This window comes from Choloepus didactylus, chromosome 6, assembly GCF_015220235.1.
Source record: "Choloepus didactylus isolate mChoDid1 chromosome 6, mChoDid1.pri, whole genome shotgun sequence".
NCBI classification, from domain to species: Eukaryota; Metazoa; Chordata; class Mammalia; order Pilosa; family Megalonychidae; genus Choloepus; species Choloepus didactylus.
This window is the reverse complement of record NC_051312.1, coordinates 87,717,049-87,740,003: the sequence shown is the minus strand read 5'-3', so window position 1 is coordinate 87,740,003 and position 22,955 is coordinate 87,717,049. Positions and strand designations below refer to the sequence as shown.

The window sequence follows — 22,955 nt, the reverse complement described above, 5'->3', positions numbered from 1 at the left end:
CCTTCCCAGCTAACAGAGGTTTTCCGGACGCCATTTGCCATCTCCAGTGAAGGTACCCGATTACTGATGTGTTACCTTGGATGTTTTGTGGCCTTAAGACTGTAACTGTGTAGTGAAATAAACCCCCATTTTATAAAAGCCTATCCATCTCTGGTGTTTTGCATTCTGCAGCATAGCAAACTAAAACACTTAGTAAATAGTCAATTTATATGAACAGAAAGAGCATATACTTTGGATGGATTCTGACCATCTTCAGTTCAAATATTGGCTCTGGAAATTACTAGCCATTTGTGCAAGTCATTAACATAAAGGGTAAGATAGTGACTAAAATAGTCGTAGCCCCTACGCTATGAGGCCTGCAATCTATTGGGAAAGACATAAACAGAATGAGTAATTGTAAGGAGAAGCATTTTGAGGAAGGAGATCAGAGTGCTATGGGATTATAAAAAGAGGGACTAATGCTATCATCATCATTGTCATCATCACCATTTATGAGCGCTGTGTTTAGGCACTGGGCTAAGTACTTAAAGTTTTCTTATTTAACTTATTCCTCGTAACAACACTGGAAGGTATAAGTCCCTTTTTAAAGCCAACAAAACTGTGGCTGGGAAAAGTTAAGCAATTTACCCAAGCACACATGACTAGTAAGCATCAGAGCTGAAAGTGCATTTTTAATACCGGTCTGCCTAGTTCCAAAACATTTCTCTTAATCTGTCTTTCCCTAGAAGGGCAGTGTACAAAAACTGCTAATTTCCCCAATATCAATTACCTCTTTTTCTTTTAATAACAGAATTCCTGGATTTTAGTTGGTAAATGACCATTCATAATAAAAATTACATTTCCCAATCAATCTTGCAGCTTGGTATGATTATGTGACTAAGTTCTGGCCAAAGGGATAGTGATACATGTAGTTTCTTGAACATGTTCTTAAAAGGAAGATGCATGCCCAAGGCTTCCCCTTCCCCTCTTTCTGCTGGCTAAAATGTGGATATGAAGGCTGCAGGCTGAGCAGCCATCCTGGACAATGAGATAATTGAGTTGAATTGAATTGAACTGAATTCTGGTCCTGTCACTTACTAGCCATATAGCACAGAGAAATCACTTACCCTCCTGAATCTGTTTATTTTTCTGCTCTGTCCGTCTCTCAGGATTATTGAAGAATCAAATTTTTTGTTTAGGTTGCAAATGGCCTACAAAAATCATGTTTCTCTTTGTGAAACACCATGAGATATTCACAAACACACTTTCATCATATACAACAAGAATGACCTTACTAGGAGAAAAATATGGTTATACTATATACCTGAAGTTCTCTGCATCTCAAAAAATATGAAACATATCTAAGTTTCTCTGGTAATATTTGTTTTCATCAAGTAATATCAATGGGATAAAAACTTGAAATTTAGAAAAGTCTACCATTAACTTGATGTTTTTTCTAAAATTCAGAAAAGATTGCTATTATTCAACTTGAGGAATTCAATTCTAGGACTATCAGTGTTCTAAGGGAGTACGGTTGGAGAGGCACTAAGATAATGGATGTAAAAGCACTTTGAAAATGGAAAGGGATCATTATTATGATTTGTATCAAATATGAATCCCTCTAAAAATCTGACACTTTTGTAATTTGGCAGAATAGGTGAAGTAGGGTGAGACTCCCAGTGGGCTGGAGACCAGGGGGCTCTAACTGAGAGTCAGGTTTTCAAAGGGTCACTCTCTGTGTCTGGAAAAGCCCTTTTACCTTTTCTACCTGGAAAAATTTATGTTCTTTACAGTCCCAGTGTTACCACTTAATCCAAACAACTAGGTATGCCTAAAGAAGTGTCCTGTTCAACTTTACATACTCAACGCCAACCATACTGATGGCATTTAATAAAAGCTTGTTGAGCTGAACTCTGTGACACCTTCACGGACCCTTTTATTGAGAACTGCTTCTTTATCTTTGCTCTCTTGATATTTAGTTCATTTCCCTAGAAAAGTACTTACCGCAATGTATTTAGTTTCATTTTTTAGCACTGCCTTTCCCAGAACACTGTAAACTTTTTGTAGGAAAAGACTGTCCCATTCATCTGAGCATCACTGGTGCTTGGCACAGTGTTTGGGACATATAGATGCTCAATGACGGTTTTTCTTTCCAATGAGTTACAAGAAGTAGACTTGAGGGAAAACATGGATGCTGGTATAAAACAACTCTTCCTAAGCTGGTCTTACACTTCATATTTAGCCCTACAGTCACTAGAGCAGCAAAACCATCTTGTCCCCAGAAAGCTGTGATCATCACCATAAAGTGATTCTGACCTGCTGAGTTTTCTGGGAATGGTGCCACAGTTTCCTCACAGACTCATGGCTGTGAGAACTAATCTATATGTGGTGCTACAATAAAATAAATAGGTGTAAGACATGACAGACATCTCCCATATGTCAACAGTAAAGACATTTCCAAGGGAAAATGATCTTGATTCCTAGGGCCCACTGAATATAAAGATGAAGGAAATTGCTTGCATTATAAAAGATATGACTTACTCTCTTGCCTTAAGACATGGAAAATAGAACATGTGACAACTACAAACTGACAGCAATTTATGCAGCCCCTATTTCATCCTCCCATGTCTTCTTCTTGACAATCCTCTGATTCTTGGGCTGCTAATACTCCAGGTTTGGAGACTGGACTACAGCTGAAGGTAAATAAGTGGTCTTGGGAGAAATGATCTAGCACCACGCAAATGTAAAGGACTATTATTCTTTCAATTCCTATCAGATACAATTAACTCCAAATAATCTGAAGCTTTTTAAATTCAACAGAATTGTTCAGAGTCCTTGAGGGAATAAAGAGATCTACAATCACAGGGCTGGGTCTAGAGAGACACTCTGAAATGTGATCCCTCACTGCCATGGGTCAAGCTGGGTTTTAAGGGACAAGCACCACAGAGAAAAAAAAGGACACCATCCCACACAAAGGAAAGAGCACGTGCAAAGGCACAGAGGCATGAGACAGCTAAGTGTAGGAGAAAATGGGCCTGAAATATAGGGTGCAAAATGGGAAATCACTGAGGAGTTGGGTCCACATTGTGAAGGAACTGTAATACTCACTCCATGGTGCCATCCATCTATAGGGAAGCCTCATTTTCATCTCTCGTCTCACTACCTCCTCATAGAAGCATCAAGGACAGGGCACAGGATGGAGGGTGCAAGAAAAAAGCAGGTAAACCAGTGTTGACAAGAAAAGCTGAGATGAGGTAGAGGCCCCTTTAAAAAGTCAAGATTCAGTGATTGGCCATGCCCACCCCTGTTTATGTCCCTTTCTGTCACCAGTGAGCTAGCCAGGGACTTAAGCCCATGGCAGTCATAAGAGCAGGGGTAGGGGGTGGGGGTGGTTTGATGCCAGTAGCTTCCCAAGGTTCAAAAGTCACAAGAGTGACCTTTGGAAGGAGGAGTGATTACACCAGCAGGAATGGGTTAAGGGCTGGGTACTTTGTACATGAAAAGTAACTCATCTCAGAAATGTTGGGCTCAAGAGAGTACAAGGGACCACACCAAGAACCAGAGAGGAAGAAACAGGAATATGGGTGTTTATCATTTTTCTAGACTCTAGCCTTAGAGAAAGAAAGAAAGGGGGTCACAAGATTCCTTCTTGCTTATTCAGTACAATAAAAAGAGACAGGGACCTAGGACAGAGTCTCTATAACTGGCAGGTGAAAGTTTTCAGTGTGCTGTCACCTTATAAGAAGCGAGAAACCCAGCAGTAACTTCCACCACGAACCAGCACTACAGTTCTACCCTGGGCCATTGAGTAACATCAGAGAAAAGGCTACAGCCCTAACCAAAGGGAGCATCAATCCCCTCCAGCAACCAAGGTCATCTAGAGCCAGCTGTCTGCAGATAGTGGGGTTGTGTTTGTCAGCTCTGAACTGCAAAGCCTCAGGGCAGCACCAATAACCACACTTAAGTTCCCTAAATCAAAATTTACTGTCACCTGCTCGTTGTCAGGCCTTGTGCTGGACATTGAGAATACAGAGACAAATGAGACACAGCCTTTGCCCTTAGGGAGCTCACAGTCTAGATGGGGGAGACAGTTTCAAAACAGAGCACAGTTACATTATAGAGCAATAAGTCTGCGTCATAGGAAGTATAAGGAACTGTGGGAACTCATGATAGGATAAGAAACCCAGTCTGGGGAAGCCAGGAAGTCTTCTCAGCAGCAGATATTCATTTTTGTCCCTTTTTACCCTACTTCCCCATTGGGGGTTAAAGGTTGAGATATTAGCCAAGTATAAAGGGAAGAAGGTCTCCCAAATAGACAGATCAGTACGTGAGAGGCCTTGAAACAGCATGATGATTTGAACAAAAAGCATGATGCCCAATGCAGCTAAAGCATGGTATCCATGAGATGGGAGAATAGGCAGAAAATTATCTTAGAGAGAGGGTTTGGGATTGAATCATGTACCCCACCCACAAAAGATATGTTCAAATATTAATCATCTTTCCTATGGGTGTGACCCATTTGTAAATACCATCTTTGACTATGTTAAGATAAATCAGGGTGTGGACTAATTTATGAATAAGATCTATTGATCCTATGGCCAACTGAATCAAGGTAGGTCTTAATCCGTATTACCGAAGGCCTTATAAAAAGAAGCCAAAAGTCAGAGCAAGCAATGGGAGGAGACCAAGGACATCACAATGTGACGGACGACTGCCATCACCAAAATGCTACAGACTCTGGGAGAAAGCACGGCTTTAACGATATCTTGATTTTGGACTTCCAGCCTTCAAAACTGTGAGACAATAAATACTAATCATTTAAGTCAACCCATTGATGTGGTATTTGTCACGGCAGCTTTGGCAAACTAAAAAAGGGAGGATAACGAAAAATTAAAAAACAAAAAACAGAAACAAAAAAACCTTACTCAAACAAAACTAATTTTATTTCCTGTTAATTTATGTGACTTTTAGGAAAAGGGATATGTCCCAAAATATAACAACTCGAGCAACTCACTCTAAGATATCACAACTCAGAAAGGGTGTAAATCACTCCTTCTTCTTGAATTTTGATAGCTCTTTGTACCTTTCTTTTAGTATGTGTCACTTTCTGTCTGGGAGCATAACTATCTGTCTACTGAATACGGGCTCCCTCTGAACATGAACCAGGTCTTGTTCATTTATCTGTAAGATTTTGTTGTAACCCACTCGAAATAGGCAAGGCACATAGCAGTACTTAACAGATGTTCAATAAATATTTCATAACACCATGGAGTCACATGTGATTAGAGCTGAAAGAGTTTTTTTTTTTTTTAAAGCTTTTTATTTTGAAATACTGTCAAACTTACAGGACAGTTACAAAAATAATACAAACCCCATACAGAGAACTCCAACATACCCGTATATCCCCGGATACCCAGATCCACCACTTTCAACATTTTGCCACATTTGCCATATCATTCTAGTCATCTATCCATCATTAAAAAGCTGAAAAACTCTCAATGATACTCTAGTCCAGAGTTTCTCAACCTTTGTGAACAGTCTGATAAAAGCTATGGACTATCTTTCTAGAAAAATTTACAAACAGAAAACATTTTACATATGATTTCAAGCTTGCCATGCCCAGAGGGGTAAGGCTAATTTACCCAAAGTTACAAAGCTGCTAAGTGGCAGATCCAGGCCTAGACAACAAGCTTCCTCATTTCTGAATCAGTACTCAAAGAAACAATTTTAGTAGGGTATCTGTTTCCTACTGGGTGTGTGCCTGATATAGGCCTCAGACCTGGCAGTGTTCCTCTCATGAAATTCCTTGATACAAGGATGATGCTCAGGAGAGCACAGTAAGTTTAGTGGTTTCTGAGGCTCAAATACAGTGATATTAATCCTCTGCTAAGGAGAGAGAAGCAATGGGAAATGTGCATGGTTACATGGGAACATTAAAGTAAGCCAAAGAACCAAAAGCAATATTTAAGTCTCCCAAAGCAGATCAGCAAAACCTTCCTAACTTTACTGTTCATAGGAAATGATACACTTGAGTCTCAAAGCCAGATCTATTGACTTTCAGGCCAATGTTGTGTCCATTACACTACTAAATCCTCTGCACACACAAAGAAACCTAAGCACCACAGAAGCAATGTGCAGCTGGGGCCAGAGAAATGAGCTAAATAATCTTATAATCCTTACAACTAACTTCCAGTTACCTATAATAATGGATTCAAGGAGAACAGACATATTTTAAATCTGTAAATACTAGTAAAAAAAATCAGCTATCTGGCAATAAATGTCAATCTCCTACTTGCCACAAGCCATTCACTCAACTCAACTGAATTTATCATTTCCACTGTGAGGTCCATAATGAACTAAATACTATGAAGACAAAAAAGTATCACGAATAGTAAAACCTATCTGCTTTTTACTGTGATAATCTGTCCTAGGAACAAGACTGGAAGCTTGTTGAAACACCTACACTCTAAATAACTACATAACTAGAATGGTCTGGGGAAGATCTCTGTAGTGGCCTGGAATTAAGGACAACAGAAAACTATATGCTTAATCTTAATCCAATCCTGTGGTTGTGAACCCATCCTGAATAGGACCTTTTCAAGATGTTATTGTTAGTTAAGGTGTGGCCAACTGAGTTAGGATGAGTCTTAATCCTATTACTGGAAGCCTTATAGAAAAAGCCACAGGGAAAGAAACTGGAAGTCAACAGAATCCAAAGGAGAAAAGAGAATATGATGCTATAAAGCCAAGGACATAAATATCAGCCAGCAGCCAGCCCTAGAATGCCACAGTCTTCAAGGAGAAGATATCGCCTTGCTGATGCCTGGATTTTGGACTTCTCCTAGCCTCAAAACAGTGAGCCAATAAATTCCCACTGTGTAAGCCAACCCATTGTAAGGTATTTGTTTTACCAGCTAAGAAATTGAAACAATTTCCTATACTTTCTAGCTCCAGTTTACCAAACCTATGTATAACTGATCTTCAGGTCTTTGTAAAGCTGCACACTATCCTTTTCTAAAAGACACCCCCTCTCTCAGGTCCTGCCCTTACCTCTTGTGCTGTAATTAGGTACTTGTATCTTCCAATGCCATGGGTGGGCTTTGTCTTATAGTGCCGACTGATACTCAGTAGAATACCACCTAAGAGAGAAAATAAGACAAACCTGTTTCAAAGTTCCTCCAGGGACAGCAAATCTTATGTGAGGAGACAAATTCTTCACTGCAGGACTAGGGATATTTGGGGGTAGATATCTTGTGGTTTAAAGAACCATAGTTTTGTTTTGTTTTTTAAAGCAGTTTTACTGAGATACATTCACATACCATACAATCCATACAAAGTGTACAATCAATGGCTTTTAATAAAATCACAAGGTTCCGCATTCATCACTACAATCAATTTCAGAACATTTCAGTTACTCCAAAAAGAAAAGCCTCATCTCCTTAGCAGTTTCTCAATCCCTTTATCCTTACACAGCCACAATAAGCACTAATCTAATTTTGCTTCTATAATTTATTTATATTTACATTTTATATAAATAGAACCATACAATATGTAGTACTTTGTGTCTGGTTTCTTTCACTTAGCATAATGTGTTTTTTTAAATTATTATTATTTTTTTAATTAGAGAAGTTGCAGGTTTATAAAAGTCATGTAAAAAATACAACATTCCCATATACTCCCCTATTGTTGATGCCTGGCATTGGTGCGATACCTTTGTTACAATCTATAAAAGAATGTTAAAATAGTAATGTTAACTAATGCATAGTTTGTATTAGGTATATTTTTCCTATATAATAGCTGTTTCGGGTTGCTAAAGCTGCCAGAATGTAACATACAAGAAATGGGTTGGCTTTAACAATGGGGATTTATTAAGTTACAAGTTACAATTCCAAGGCTGTGGAAATGTCCAAATTAAGGTATCAACAAGAGGATACATTGTCTGAAGAAAGGTTCTTGGCATCTGGGGTTCCTCTGTCAGATAACAAGGCACATGGCCAGCATCGGCTGGTCCTTAGCGCCATTGCTTTCAACTTCAGATTCTAGTGACTCTCTCTCTGAGCATCTCCAGGGCATTTCTCTCTCTCTCCCAAATGTCTCTACCTTTTATCCTATCATAAAGGACTCCAGTAAAGGATTAAGACTCACCTTGAATAGGCTGGGTCACATCTCAACTGAAAGAAAATAATCAAAAGGTTCCACCCACAATAAGTCTACACCCACATGAATGGATTAAAAGAACATGGCCTTCTCTGGGGTACATAATAGCTCCAAACTACCACACCACCCTAGCATTAACACCTTGTAATAGTGACATACATTTGTTATAATTCATGAAAGAACATTTATACTTGTACTATTAACCACAGTCATCATCTACCAACAGGTAGATGTTTTATCTTTCCTTCTAGTAACATACCTGATCCAAAACTTCCCCTTTCAACCTCATTCAAAAACATAATTCAGCACTGTTAATTACACTTACAATAATGTGCTATCATCACCACTATCCCTTTCCAAACATTTACAATTAACCTAAATAGAAATTCTGCACAAATTAAGCATCAACGATCCATTCTCTACCCTCATTCTATCCCCTGGTAACCTATCTACTAGATTCTAACTCTATGAGTTTGCTTATTATAATTAGTTCTATCAGTGAGATCACACAATATTTGTGCTTTTGTGTCCGGCTTATTTCATTCAACATAATGTCATCCAGGACTTCACTCCTTCTTACAGCTAAATAATACTCTATTGTATATATATACCACACTTTGCTTATCCATTCATCTGTTGATGGAACCTGGGTTGCTTCCTTCTTTTGGCAATTGTGAATAATGTGCAAATGTCTGTTTGAGTCTCTGCTTTTAGTTCTTCTGGGTATATACCCTCTTACAGCTGAATAATATTCTATTGTATGTATATACCACATTTGCTTATCCATTCATTGGTTGATGGAACTTCGGTTCCTTCCATCTTTTGGCAATTGTGAATAATACGCAAATGTCTGTTTGACTCCCTACTTTCAGTCTTCTGGGTATATATTTATTAGTGGAACTGCAGGATCACATGGTAGTTCTGTACTTACGAGGAACCGCCAAACTGTCTTCCACAGCGGCTGCACCACTTTACATTCCTACCAGCAGTGAATGAGTGTTCCTATTTCTCTACATCCTCTCCAACACTTGTAGTTTACTGTTTGTTTAATAGTGGCCCTTCTAGTAGGTGTGAAATCATTGCTCATGACTTTGTTTTGCATTTCCCTAATAGCTAATGATGCTGAGCATCTTTTCACGTCCTTTTTAGTCATCTGTATTTTCTCTTTGGAAAAACGTTTATCCAAGTCTTTTGCCCATTTTTTTAAATTTTTTTTTTAATTTTATTTTGAAATAAATTCAAACTTACAGGAACAGTTGCAAAAACAATACAAACCCCATACACAGAACTCCAGCATAACCCGAACCTCCTCCCCTGATACCCCGATCCACCAACTTTAACATCCTGTCACACCACCATTTCTTTCTTTCCTTCCCTCCCTTCCTCCCTCCCTATCATACATCATCTATTGCTCTGTCTTCTGAACATATGAGCAAGCTGCACACATCCTTGAACAAACAATATAATTTACATCTACATTTCCCATGAACAAGAACATTCTTTTATGCAATCCCATTAAGCACAGCTAAGAAGTTCAAAAAATTCAACATTGATACAAAGCTTACATCCTATATTTCCTTTTTTTCTTTCTTTTGTCCCAACTGTGTCCCTTTGAGCCTCCTCTCCTCCATCCTCAGATGCCATCCAGGATCATCCTTGGCATTTAATTGTCCTTATCTATTTAGACTGTCTTTTTTTTTTTTCAATTGTGGAAACATATATACAGACTACATCTTCCCATTCCAACCACTCCCTAGCATTCCATTAGTGGGATTAATCACATTTAGAATGTTGCAATGCTATCACCTTCCCATCATCCATTACTAGCAATTTCCCTTCACCCCAAAGAGAAACCCTACATCCATTTCTTAACTCCCCATTGCCCCTCCCCCCACTTCTCGTAACCCATACTCTAACTTTTCATCTCTATGGTCATATTCTTTGATACTTTCTTCGTGTTTACTGTGGGGCTTAAATTTGGCCTCTTAAATCTATAACAATCTTGTTTTTCTTTGATACCAACTGAACTTCAATAGGACACGTAACCTATGTTCCTATACTTCTCCTATACTCCCACCTTTATGTAGCTCTTGCCAAAAATTACATATTTTACACTGAGTCCAAAACCACTGATATATCATTACACTTTATGTATTTTTGATCCTGTAGAAAGTAAATAGTGGAGTTACAAATCAAAAATACAGTAGTATAGGTATTTATATTTACCATGTGATCTTTACTGGGAATCTGTATTTCTTCATGTGGTTTCAGTCAATTGTTTAGTGTCCCTTCCTTTCAGCCTGCTCAATTCCCTTTAGCATTTCTTATAGGATCGATCTACTGGTGATGAAATCCCTCAGCTTTTCATTATCCAGGAATGTTTTCATCTCCCCCTCATTTTTACCCTGCAGTTGTTTGTGAATTCTCTGAGTCTCTGATGGTTATTGACTTCTATTGGTATTCCACTGTGGTCAGAGAATGTGCTTTGAATAAATTCAATTTTTTTTTAATTTATTAAGGCTTGTTTTATGTCCCAGCATATGGTCTACTCTGGAGAAAGATCTGTGATCACTAGAGAAGAATGTGTGTCCTGGTGATTTGGGATGTAATGTTCTATATATGTCTGTTAAATTTCTCTATATCTCTCTCTCCTTTCTTTGTTTATCTGTTGGTAGGGCTCCATTTAGCATCTGAAGTAGGGCAGGTCTTTTACTCACAAAATCTCTCAGCATTTGTTTGTTTGTGAAAAATTTAAGCTCTCCCTCAAATTTGAAGGAGAGTTTTGCTGGATAAAGTATTCTTGGTTGGAAATTTTTCTCTCTCAGAATTTTAAATACGTCACGCCACTGCCTCCTCACCTCCATGGTGGCTGCTGAGTAGTCACTGCTTAGTCTTATGTTGTTTCGTTTGTATATGGTGAATTGCTTTTCTCTTGCTGCTTTCACAACTTGCTCCTTCTCTTCAGTATTTGACAGTCTGATCAGAAAATGTCTCGGAGTGGGTTTATTTGGATTTATTCTATTTGGAGTTCATTGGGCATTTATGCTTTGTGTATTTATATTGTGTAGAAGGTTTGGGAAGTTTTCCCCAACAATTTCTTTGAATACTCTTTCTAGACCTTTACTCTTCTCTTCCCCTTCTGGGACACCAATGAGTCTTAAATTTGGATGTTTTATTTTATCTATCATATCCCTGAGGTCCATTTCAATTTTTTAATTTTTTCCCCCATTCTTTCTTTTATTCTTTCATTTTCCATTCTGTGGTCCTCGAGGAGGCTGTCATTGTTCAACTTCCTCTAATCTTGTATTATGAGTATCCAGAGTCTTTTTAATTTGGCCAACAGTTTCTTTTATTTCCACAAGATCTTCTATTTTTTTATTTACTCTTGCAATTTCTTCTTTATGCTCTTCTAGAGTCTTCTTTATGTCCTTTATATCCTGTGCCATGCCCTTCTTCATGTCCTTTATATCCTGTGCCATGCTCTTGTTGCTTGTCCTTAGTTCTTTGATTAATTGCGCCAAGTACTGTGTCTCTTCTGATCTTTTGATTTGGGTGTTTGGGTTTGGGTTCTCCATATTGTCTGGTTTTATCATATGCTTTAAGATTTTCTGTTGTTTTTGGCCTCTTGGCATTTGCTTTACTTGATAGGGTTCTTTCCAGATATAAAAAATACCGATCTCTAATTGGTCAGATCTACAGCTTGGTGGTGTGTGCTTTCTCTAACTAACCAGCAGATGGTGTCCGCAAGTCACCTATTCCCAAGTTAGTTCTCCCCAACTTTGTCTTTGTGGTGTGTAGGGATCTAATTCTTGTGGGGTTCAATTGGTACACTAAGTTTGGGTGTGGTGTGTTGTTGGAGCTGTCCTCCCTGAATGTGGGGCATGTGTCTGGGTGGTTAGGGAGGCAAGGCAGCTTTAATAATCAAACCTCCCAGGTCCCAGAGATTTAAGGCTGTTGCAAGAGTCTAAGCCTTCATTTCAGTCTTGCCACAGATTGTCTTTGCCACTGACCCACAAGTCCTTGGTATTCACGTAGGGTCCGTGGGAATTCCCAGCGGGTTCCTCTTCTCAGCCGTGCTCTTCCAGGACCTCTGCTGAGGGAAGGTTGTGCCATGTCACAAATGTGCACCGGCCCTCCAGGGAAGCCCTGGGCTGCCGGGCCGTGTAGGGACATTCCTAGCCTGTCGTTTCAGAATGCAAACTCCCGGTTTCACCAAATGCACCATCCCTGTGGATTTAGCAGACCGTGTCTGGCTGGTGTATCACTGGAACTGGTGTTCTGGGTCACTTTCTGGCTTTTATCTAGTATTTTTCATGGAGGTGTTTTTTTTGCCCTGTCTCACCTAGCCGCCTTCTTAGGTTCTTCCTCCCAAATTAAATTTTTTCAGATGTTTCTGAAAATCTTGATAATTTAGGGAGATGGGCTTCTATGACTCAGTAGGTTCCTTCAGCCCTGGAATGGGTGGGCAGTTCTGTTCTTCTCAGTGGTGAGAGTAAGTGATCTTCTGCCCATTTTTTAATTGGGTTGTCTGTCTTTTTATTGATGAGTTGTAGGATTTCTTTATATATTCTGGATGTTAAACCCTTATCAGATATGTGGTTTCTAAATATTTCCTCCCATTGAGTAGGCTACCTCTTCACTTTCATGACAGAGTCCTTTGAAGCACAAAAGTTTTTAATTTTGAGGCTGTCCCACTTACCTATTTTTTTCTTTTGTTGCTTGTGCTTTGGGTGTAAAGTCTAAGAAACCACTGCCTACCACATCTTGAATATACTTGCCTACATTTTCTTCTAAGAGTTTTATGGTCCTGGCTCTTATGTTTAGGTTTTTGATTCATTTTGAGTTAATTTCTGTATAAGGTGTGAGGTAGGGGTCCTCTTTCATTCTTTTGCATATGGATAACCATTTTACCCAACGTAATGTCCTCAAGGTTCATCCATGTTGTTGCATGAGCAACCATTTGTTGAAAAGACTATTCTGTCCCAGCTGAGTGGATTTGGCAGCCTTGTCAAATACCAATTGGCCATGGATGTGAGTGTCTATTTCTGGACTCTCAATTCAATTCCATTGGTCAATATATCTATCTTTCACCAGTACCATGCTATTTTGACCACTGTAGCTTTGTAATATGCTTAAATGTCAGGAAGTGTGAGTCCTCCAACTTCATTCTTGTTTTTCAAGATGGTTTCAGCTATTTGGGGCCCCTTACCCTTTGTTCTAGTTTGCTAATGCTGCTGGAATGCAAAACACCAGAAATGGATCGGCTTTTATAAAGGGGGTTTATTTGGTTACACAGTTACAGTCTCAAGGCCATAAAGTGTCCAAGGTAATGCAGCAACAATTGGGTACCTTCACTGGAGGATGGCCAATGACGTCCAGAAAACCTCTGTTAGCTGGGAAGGCATGTGGCAGGTGTCTGCTCCGGAGTTTTGCTTTCAAAATGGCTTTCTCCCAGGATGTTCCCCTCTAAGCTTCAGCTCCTCAAAAATGTCACTCTTAGTTGCTCTTGGGGTGTTTGTCCTCTCTTAGCTTCTCCGCAGCAAGAGTCTGCTTTCAATGGCCATCTTCAAACTGTCTCTCATCTGCAGCTACTCTCTCAGCTTCTGTGCATTCTTCAAAGTGTCCATCTTGGCTGCAGCAAGCCTGCTCCTTCCGTCTGACCTTATATACTGTTCCAGTAATCAAGGCCCACACTGAGTGGGTGAGGCCATGCCTCCATGGAAATTATCTCATCAGAGTTATTACCCACAGTTGGGTGGGTCCCATCTCCATGGAAACAGTCAAAGGATTCCAATCTAATCAGCACTAAAACGCCTGCCCCATAAGATTGCATCAAGGAATATGGCTTTTTCTGGGGGACATAATACATTCAAACTGACACACCCTTCCAAATAAATTTGATAATTGGCTTTTTCATTTCTGCAAAGTAAGCTATTGGAGTATTGATTCAGAGTACAGTGAATCTGTAAACCATTTTGGGTAGAACTGACATCTTAATGATATTTAGTCCCCCAATTCATGAATATGGAATGTCCTTCCATTTATTTAGGTCTTCTTTGATTTCTTATAGCAATATTTTGTAGTTTTCTGTGGACAAATTCTTTACATCCTTGGTTAAATTTATTCCTAGATATTTTATTCTTTTATTTGCTATTGTAAATGGAATTTTTTTCTTGATTTCCTCCTCAGATTGCTCATTACTAGTGTACAGAAACATTACTGATTTCTGCATGGTGATCTTGTATTCCATCACTTTGTTGAACTTGTTTATTAGCTTTAGTAGCTTTATTGTAGATTTTTCAGGACTTGCTATCTATAGAATCTAGTCATCTGCAAATAGTGAAAGTTTTACATCTTCCCTTCCAATTTGGATGACTTTTATTTTAAGGAACCATAGATATTTCTTGATCCTGGCTTTCTCTCTCCTTTTGGTCCTAGGGATATCCAATCTGCACTACCCATCTTTCTTTGGGAAATTCTCTCCTGATAGAGCCACTGGCAGTAGACAAAGAAAATACATTTCACAGGGTTCTCCTCTCCTCTTGTGCTGAACAGGCATCAGCCCTTTTGGAGTTTTCTTTCTAATGGGGACTACACAGAGAAAGAAATGGGGTAAAAATAACCAGAAAAGAGGAGACTCACAGAGTCCCTGATATGGAAAAACCTCTAACATATATTATTAAGTGAATGACAACAACCAAAAACAAAACAAAACAAAACAAAACAAAACTTAAGATACAGAACAGTGTATATGTATACCACTGCTAGGTAAAACACAGGATCTCTTTATATACATTAGGATAGACCCGGAGATGTGCCACCCAGATGCCCCTTCAAGAAAGGACTTGCTTTCCAACTCAAGGAGTCCAGTCAGCAGACAGTTTCTTCAGGGTCTGCTTCAACTGCAGAGTTACATTGCCAGAGGTCACACCCTTTCTAGGGCAGCCCGCATCCAGTGACTGATCCAAGATGGAGGTATGAAGGCTTGGCCATTTTGCTCATTGTGGGACAACTTTGACAGAAAATATTCATTCCAAAGTTCAACATCAGGTTGGCCTAGGCTTTCTTGGCCCTGCATCTCAGTTTAACTTCTCCCTCTGTCCAATCCTGTGCCTTCCCGTTCCTTTCACAGGAATTGATCCCTAAGAAACATCTTACAGTCCAAACTCCATCTCAGCTCTCTACTTCTGAAGAACTCAACCTGTAACCTACATAGAATATTAAAGAGATCTCTAAAAGGATATATAAGAGTCTGGTTACAGTGGTCATCTCCAGAAAGGAAAATGGGAAATGAGGTCAGAGAGGGAAAAAGATTCTTCACTATACATTGCTTGAACTGTTCAAACTTTTTACCATAATCATGTATTACTTTTTTTAAAATAATTTTTTATTGTTGAATATAACATATATACATAGAAGTGATAACTTTCCAAATGCAATTTAACAAGTAGTTAGCAAATTTCAAAGAATATTATAGGTTACAGTTCCACAGTTTCAGTTATTTCCTTATTATGAAACATAACATATATACAAAAAGGTAATATCTTTCAAAGTATGATTTAAAAGTAGATATATAGGAAATTTCCAAAGTTGTTATGAGTTACAGTACCATAGTTTCAGTTATTTTCTTATTGCGAAATATAACATATATACAAAAAAGTGATAGCTTTCAAATTTCAGTTTAACAAGCAGCTATAGAACAAATTTCAAAGGATGTTATGTGTTACAGTTCCACCATTTCAAATCTTTCCTTCCAGCTATCCTAATACCCTAGTAACCTCTGGGTTTTGGAATTTAGCTAGCATAGGAGTTCTCTGACAGATTTAAATTTCTGAAGAATAAACTTAGTCAGTGAAACTTTTATAGAGTCTCAGATAGGGATCCGGGTATTCTTTAAGGTTTTCAGGACTACTGTTGACTTGGGCTTATCATACTGTGGTCATTTGGGATATCTAGGTGGCGCTTGCATAGGAGTAATTTCCAGGATAGCCTCTTGACTATTTGAATTCTCTTAGCCACTAAAACCTTATTTTGTTGCCTTTCTTTCCCCCCTTTTGGTCAAAAAGGCATTCTCAATCCCTTAGTGCCAGAGTCAGGCTCATTCCCAGAATCCATGTCTCACATCGCCAGGAGCATATATTACTTTAACAAAATAAAATTTTTTTAAAAAAAATTAAGCTATTTAATGGTAATATGGTTATTATGTGCTATATGCTTACTATGAGCCAAGCACTGTGCTAAATGCCTTATGTATGAAGATTTTTAGAGATATAGATACATACATAGATATAGATATTTTCTCCTTTAATCTTCATTCTTATTATCATCATTTATAAATAAAGAAACTGTAGTTCAAAAAAGTTTGGTGAATTGGCTAAGGTCATCCAGCAAGTAAGGCGATGAACTGCAGTTTAAACCCATGCACATCTGACTGAACAGATGTGCTCATAACCACGACATTATAACATCTGAATTTCTAGAATGCAAAATATAGCTAGACCTGAGCTTTCCTAACTGACCACAGTCTCTTATCTCTACCCTTTCACTAGAACCAGCCTTCCTCAGCTCTGCTCGGTCAACATGTCCGTCTCTCTTGCTCATTCTCCATTTTCTGGAGAAGTCCTAGTCCTTGGTTCCCTTTCCTTTACTCTCGGCTCCTGTAGTGCTGCCCTTGTCTCCTCAGGGTCACCACTCTATAAGGGGTTAAACACAAAATGATGTGGAGAAGTCTAAGTTATATCAAGGGAAAGGTTTCTTAGGCCCTTCTTTTCTAAAGTGGGCTTCCTAGCAGGTCTGCTTTGGGCCAGGCCAATCAGAGAGTCCTGCCTTCACAGCACTTCCTTGCATTTACAGTCCACACTATTTCATCAAGACAACCCAGGGATATCATGGATCCCCTCTGTGATATCAGTTAGTCTACAATTACTATTATGTGCCAGTAACTACAGAGATACTGGGGCAGTTACAAAGATGAGTAAAATATGCTACTTGTCCTTGAGACAATCAAGGAATACTAGGTAAAGATGAGATATGAAGTACTTTTATGGAGATGTGAGCAATATTGTGGGTGCCCAAAGAAAAGAACAACTAACTCTGCCATGTGGGGGTGGGGGGTGGGAGGGGGGAAGTAAGTAAGTAGGGCAATACAGAGGAATAGGTTCAGAAGAGGTAACATCTGTGTCCCTGAAAGAGGTGTAGGAGTTTACCATGCAAGGAAGCTAGAAGTATTTTTGGCCAGCAGTTCCAAAGAGCACTGAACATAAATGAGTTATCCTATTGGCTGCTGCCCTAATTCCATCTCTCTGATTCTAAGACCTGGACCCTTTGGGCTCCGGACTCTACAGTCTGGGGCCCCACCTAAGGAAATGACATCCAAATCCGACTGATGGGTAACATTGTCCCTCAGACCACATCCTTGCAACTGAATCTCATCCATTAAGACTTTATTATGACTTCAACACAGGACCTTCTAAAAAGCATTAACTCTCCAAAGTAGGTTCATTCATTCAATAAACGTGTATCACTAGCCATTAGGTAGCCAGCAACAATTGTATCCTCACAACAATATGAATGGCACACCCTAGATTTGTGCAGTACAGTATACAATCAAGCCAATATCCATGGCAGGCCTAATTAGTACCAAGTACTGCCCTGGAAGCCAGTGCTATAATAATAAACAAAGACAAAGCCCTTGCATCATAGATCTTAGCATCTAATGAGGAGACAGATAGTAATTACAAGGTAGGGTGACAAGGGCTACAAGGGATGCACTTACACTGGACTTGGAGTGTCAGGAAAGGATTCTTAGAGCAAGCGGCTTTTAATTAAAACTTGAAGGATGACTAGGAGTTAGCTTAAAGAAAACAGAACACAGGGAGGGCAACAGCCAGGAAGAATTAAGACAGAGCATGAGGAACAGGGAGGCAAGAGATGAGCTTAGAAAAACAGGCAAGGAATAAGAAGGGCTTAATTATTAAGTGCTTATCATGTGCCAGCACTGTGCAAAGAGCAGGCGATAGAATAGTGAACAATGCCAACAAAATCCTGCTATGGAGTTTGCTACAGTCTAGTAGGAGGAGAGAATCTTAGTGGAAAAAAAGTAAACACAAAATTACAAATCATGAAAAATGCTAAAAAGGAAAAGACAGAGAGCTATGGAGTCCTCTCTAAAATAGGTCCTCTCTTTTACATTGGAGTATCAGGGAATGCCTCTCTGAAAAAATGACATTTTAAACTGAGAGCAGAATTCAGAAGAAAATGCTAACAGTGGTTACTTCCAGGGAGAGAAGTAGCTGAAAGGCACGAAAAGAGAGAGAGACTTACTTTTATACTCTTGTACCTTTTAAATTCTGTTCTATGACATCTCTTTAAAAATAAATAAATAAATAAAGTTAAGTTGAGACCTAAAAGGCAAGTAAGAGTATCTTAGTTAAAAAGATAGAAGGTGAATGTTCCAGGCAAAGGGAACAGCATAAGCAAAAGCCCCCATGTGGGTACAGCTTGGCACATCCAAGCTACAGAAAGGCTGTCAGCGTGGCTTAAGCAAAGTGAGAGGGGCATAGAATGCACTGGAGGGAAAAGCAGTGGGTCGAAACCAACTACACTGGGCCTTGTTAAGGGTTTGTATTTCATTATCAACAGCCAGAAGCAGGGAAATTATACAGTCTGATGTTTTAAAAGATCACTTTGGTTTTTGGGTGGAGAAGGAGGTGGAAAGAGGCAGTATGATTAAAAGGGTTAGATTATAGTGGCTGCCTCAGCTATGGTCCCTCTCCCTCTCTATTCCATCCTCTACAGGGCTGATAGAGAAATTCACCTAAAATACAAATCTAATCATGTTATTCTCTTTCACTAATTCAACCATTTGTTCATTCCACACACATTTTTTTTAAGTACTTATGTGTCAGATACTGGATCAAGCACTGCAGACACAACAAAGAATGAGACATCTCTGCTGTACTGTAAAATGTTCAATGGTTTCCCACTGCTCAAAGTTCACACTCCTCAAGTAACCATTTAAGGACCTTTGGTTTACAATATGGTTCCAATTACTTCATCTCCTCATTCTCCAACCACTCTGGGCCTTTAAAAGCCTACTACCCAGCCACATAGCTACACTTGTCATTCCATATAAACCATGCAGTTTTCATGCCTCTGTGCCTTGCTGGGCTCTTCCCCCAGGTAGGACTGTACTTCTTTGACTGGTGTAATCCTTCACAGCCTCCAGGGCCAGCTCAAATGTCACAGTTCTGTGATACTCTTCTGCTAGCCTACACTACAAAGGTCATCAAGAGTTTACTTTCAAGGTTACGGCTCTCCCATGCCTCCATTAAACAGTAAAACACTTTGTGTAAATAAAAAACTCAGATGGCAATCACCATCTTTTAAGTACACAGAAACTCAAACCACCAGTGGTTTCAAATAGCAGATCTTCAAGTTTTGGAAAAAGTGTCACATATGCTTGCCTGGCTTCTCATCTACTGGAATTCCTTGGCAAAGAGGCATTTTCAAACTCAGTTTGGAAAAATTCCTATAATTAGAGCAGCTGGTTAATTAAGAAGCTGCTTCAAACTGCTGTTAAATTAACTATTTTCCCCCTTAAATGAAAGGTTTTGGTCAAATTACCAGTGGTTAAACTGCTTAATTAGTTAGCTGTTTTAATTATAAAATTTACGAGTTTGAAAGCCTCTGATTTCCAGTAAATTCAACTGAGTGGCAGGATTTCTTTCCCCTGTTCTGTGTCATTAAGTTTGGGTTTCCTGCTGTCATATTAACATTGCAGCCTCCTGAGAGAACCAAAAATTTCACTGAATGAAGATACAAAACCCCAGGGTTTCAAAAGGAGGCTTTGAATATCTTTCAATTAGCACATTTATAGAGTATAATCCTTTATTGACTTCCCCCACTTCACCCGGGGTTTCCTTGTATATGCCAGAGCCAACTGTCCTTCAACATCCTTGTTTCTAAACTGAGAACTAAACCCCTCCATCTGGGATGGAGGTGGGGGGAAAACTTCATTCTAATTATTTCTACTTCAAAAGTGGAACAAGCATTTTTTAGCAGAACTATGCAAGTAGAGACAGAGGAGAAAATTGGGGCAGTACAAATCTAAATAATAGGGCATTCTCTCCATACAATAGACCATAAGGCCCTCAAGGGCAGATGTCTTAGTTTGCCAGAGCTGCTATAACCAATACCAGACTAGTTGGCTTAAACAACAGGAACTCATTGTCTCAGTTTTGGCTAGAAGTTCAATATCAAGTTGTCAGCAGGGCCACACTTTCTCTGAGTCTGTAGCTTTCTAGTGGTGACTTGTAGGCAATCCATGACTCAATCTGTGCCTCGGTCACATGACTATCTCTCTTCCCACCTGTCTCCTCCTGTCTCCTCCTCATCTCCTTGTAATGACTCTAGTTATGTCGGATTAAAGCCCACCCTGATTCAGTTTGGCCACACCTTAACTAATAACATCTTCAAAGGTCTTATTCACAAATGGGTTCACATCCACAGGAGGTAAACAAGTCTTTGTGGAGACATGATTCAATTTGTAACAGCAGACACAATGCCAACACTTGGTAAATATTATGTGTTTACTAAGAGTACATATTTTTAAAGTTCTTGAGATATCTTGCTAAGAATATCTGCAATGATTTGCCCCTAGCAGCTGTCCACTTTTTTTCAAAGTTCTCCCTTTTTCCAACTTCTTTCAGTTCTTCTAATTTCACTGAACTACGTGGACTTGAATGTACCATGTTTCTCCAACTCCACCTTTTACTCCTGCTCTAACAAGTACTCTGAGTTCCCTTTATTTTAGCTCTTTATACTTCTTTACACACATTCATTTTTACCCCTCTCTCTATATATGTTTAAATTAATAAGAAAAAGATGGCCACGCCAATCAAGCCCATGTCTTAGAACAGCTGGGATGGTATCCTGGGACCACACAGGTTGGATGGTGAAGGTAGGAACAGGGCAGTGCTGTTTTTATTTGAACATCATTAAAATTCAGTTTGGAAATTTCTGACTTTAATGATATCTCAAAGAATCTATGGAAAATGCCAACAAAGCAGTCTCTTTTCAAGAGGAAATATGTCAGGCAGGACCACACTGGTGAGTTACTCTGGGTCTTGAAGTCTCAAGGGACTCGGATTTCCTGACCACAACTGAAAAATATGCAAAGGAAAGAATAAATGGCCAGCAAATGTATGAAAATGTGTTAAACCCACTAGTAATCAAAGAAATGCAAACTAGAAATACAAGGCATGGCATTTTTTCTTCTTTATTTTTTTAGAACAGTTGTAGGTTTACAGAAAAACCATGCTGAAAGGGGGTAGTATTTATAACCTAAATATAAGTAAACATTAAAAATAATGTTAATGAGTGAGTACAAAGGTTATTCTCATATATCAAAGAAGTATAACATGGTATAATCTTTCTGGAAAGTGATTTGGTAACAGCTTAAAAAAAGTGCTTTTCTTTTGACCTAACAATGCCACTTTTAGAAATCCATCCTAAGTAAATAATCAGACACAAATATTAACGTGGCAGGACATTTATTATAGTATTGTTTACATTTTAAAACCTTGCAGACAACTTAAATTTCTCCAAATAGGAAACTGTTTGAATAAATTATGTTATTATCCACCCTTTCTCTTTTCAAAAGGACTCCTACTGAATTTCTCCATCACCATTTAAAATACTCTATTTGATCCCAGCTTCAAAAACAAAACAAAACAAAAATCAACCTGAGAACTGGCCCTACCAGATACTAAAATACACGATAAAACTTTAGCGAACATTAGTAATATAACGGTTTGGTACTGTCATTGAATATATGCACAGATCAATGAAACCAAACAAAGTTAAAAAATGGTACCAGATCTATACAATAAAGGTATATAATAAAAGTGGCATTTTAGTATACAATAAAGGTGACATTTTAAAACCTATGGGAAAAAGATGGATGCTAATATAAATGTTGAATACAAGAACTCTTGCCTGAAAATAAATAAATAAGTAAATGTTGAACCAACTGGCTACCCACTTGGGGTGAAAAGACTGCATCCCTACCCCTCTAGTGAGGGTAATTACAGGGGTAAATACAAAAGCCAGTACTATTGTATTTTTGGTTTGTAACTGGTCTTTTTGTACTTCCCACAGGATCTAAATGGCAAATGCATAAAACGCAATGCTCAATCAGTGATTTTGGACCCATAATGTATAAATGTGTAATCTGTGACAAGAACTACATAAAGGTGGGAGGATAGAGGACATAGGAATATAGTTTACTATCAAAATTAAGTTGGTATCAGCGCAAACAAGATAGTTACAGATTAGGATGTTAAAATTAAGCCTGATGGTTAACTACAAAGAAAATATCTATCCAAGCTCATTGAGACAGAAATCAGAGCACAGGGGAACAGGGAAACAGGGAGGTACTGCAAAACGGGGGCAAAATTTCTGTTCATGGATATGGGAAAGTTTTAGTAATGGAAGGTTGTGAGGGTACCTCAACATTGTGACTGTAATTAGCTCCACTGGATGATATGCTTAGGAGCGGTTGAGAGGAGAAAGCTTATGTTATATATGTTCCCATATTTTAAAAAAAGAAAGAAATACCCACAATTAAATGCAATACATAATCCTGGACATGATCGTACAAGGGAGGAAGAAAGGCTCAAAAGGACATTATTGGGACATATGTAAAAATTGGAATATAGACTATAGGATTTGTATCAATGTTAAATTTCTTGAACTTGATACCTGCACTTATGATGGTTACATAGTGAATATCCTTGTCCTTAGGAAATGTACCTGGT

General features: G+C 38.8%; 1 protein-coding gene across 1 annotated transcript in view; it reads right to left on the bottom strand.

The window, feature by feature from the left end:
- MRPL48 (mitochondrial ribosomal protein L48) overlaps window positions 1-22,955 on the bottom strand; it is a 103,621-nt gene that overhangs the window by 40,580 nt on the left and 40,086 nt on the right. The window contains exon 4 of the mRNA XM_037840602.1: window positions 7,030-7,118. Coding sequence (XP_037696530.1) covers window positions 7,030-7,118 — 89 coding nt within the window. The remainder of the gene's footprint in view (window positions 1-7,029; window positions 7,119-22,955) is intronic.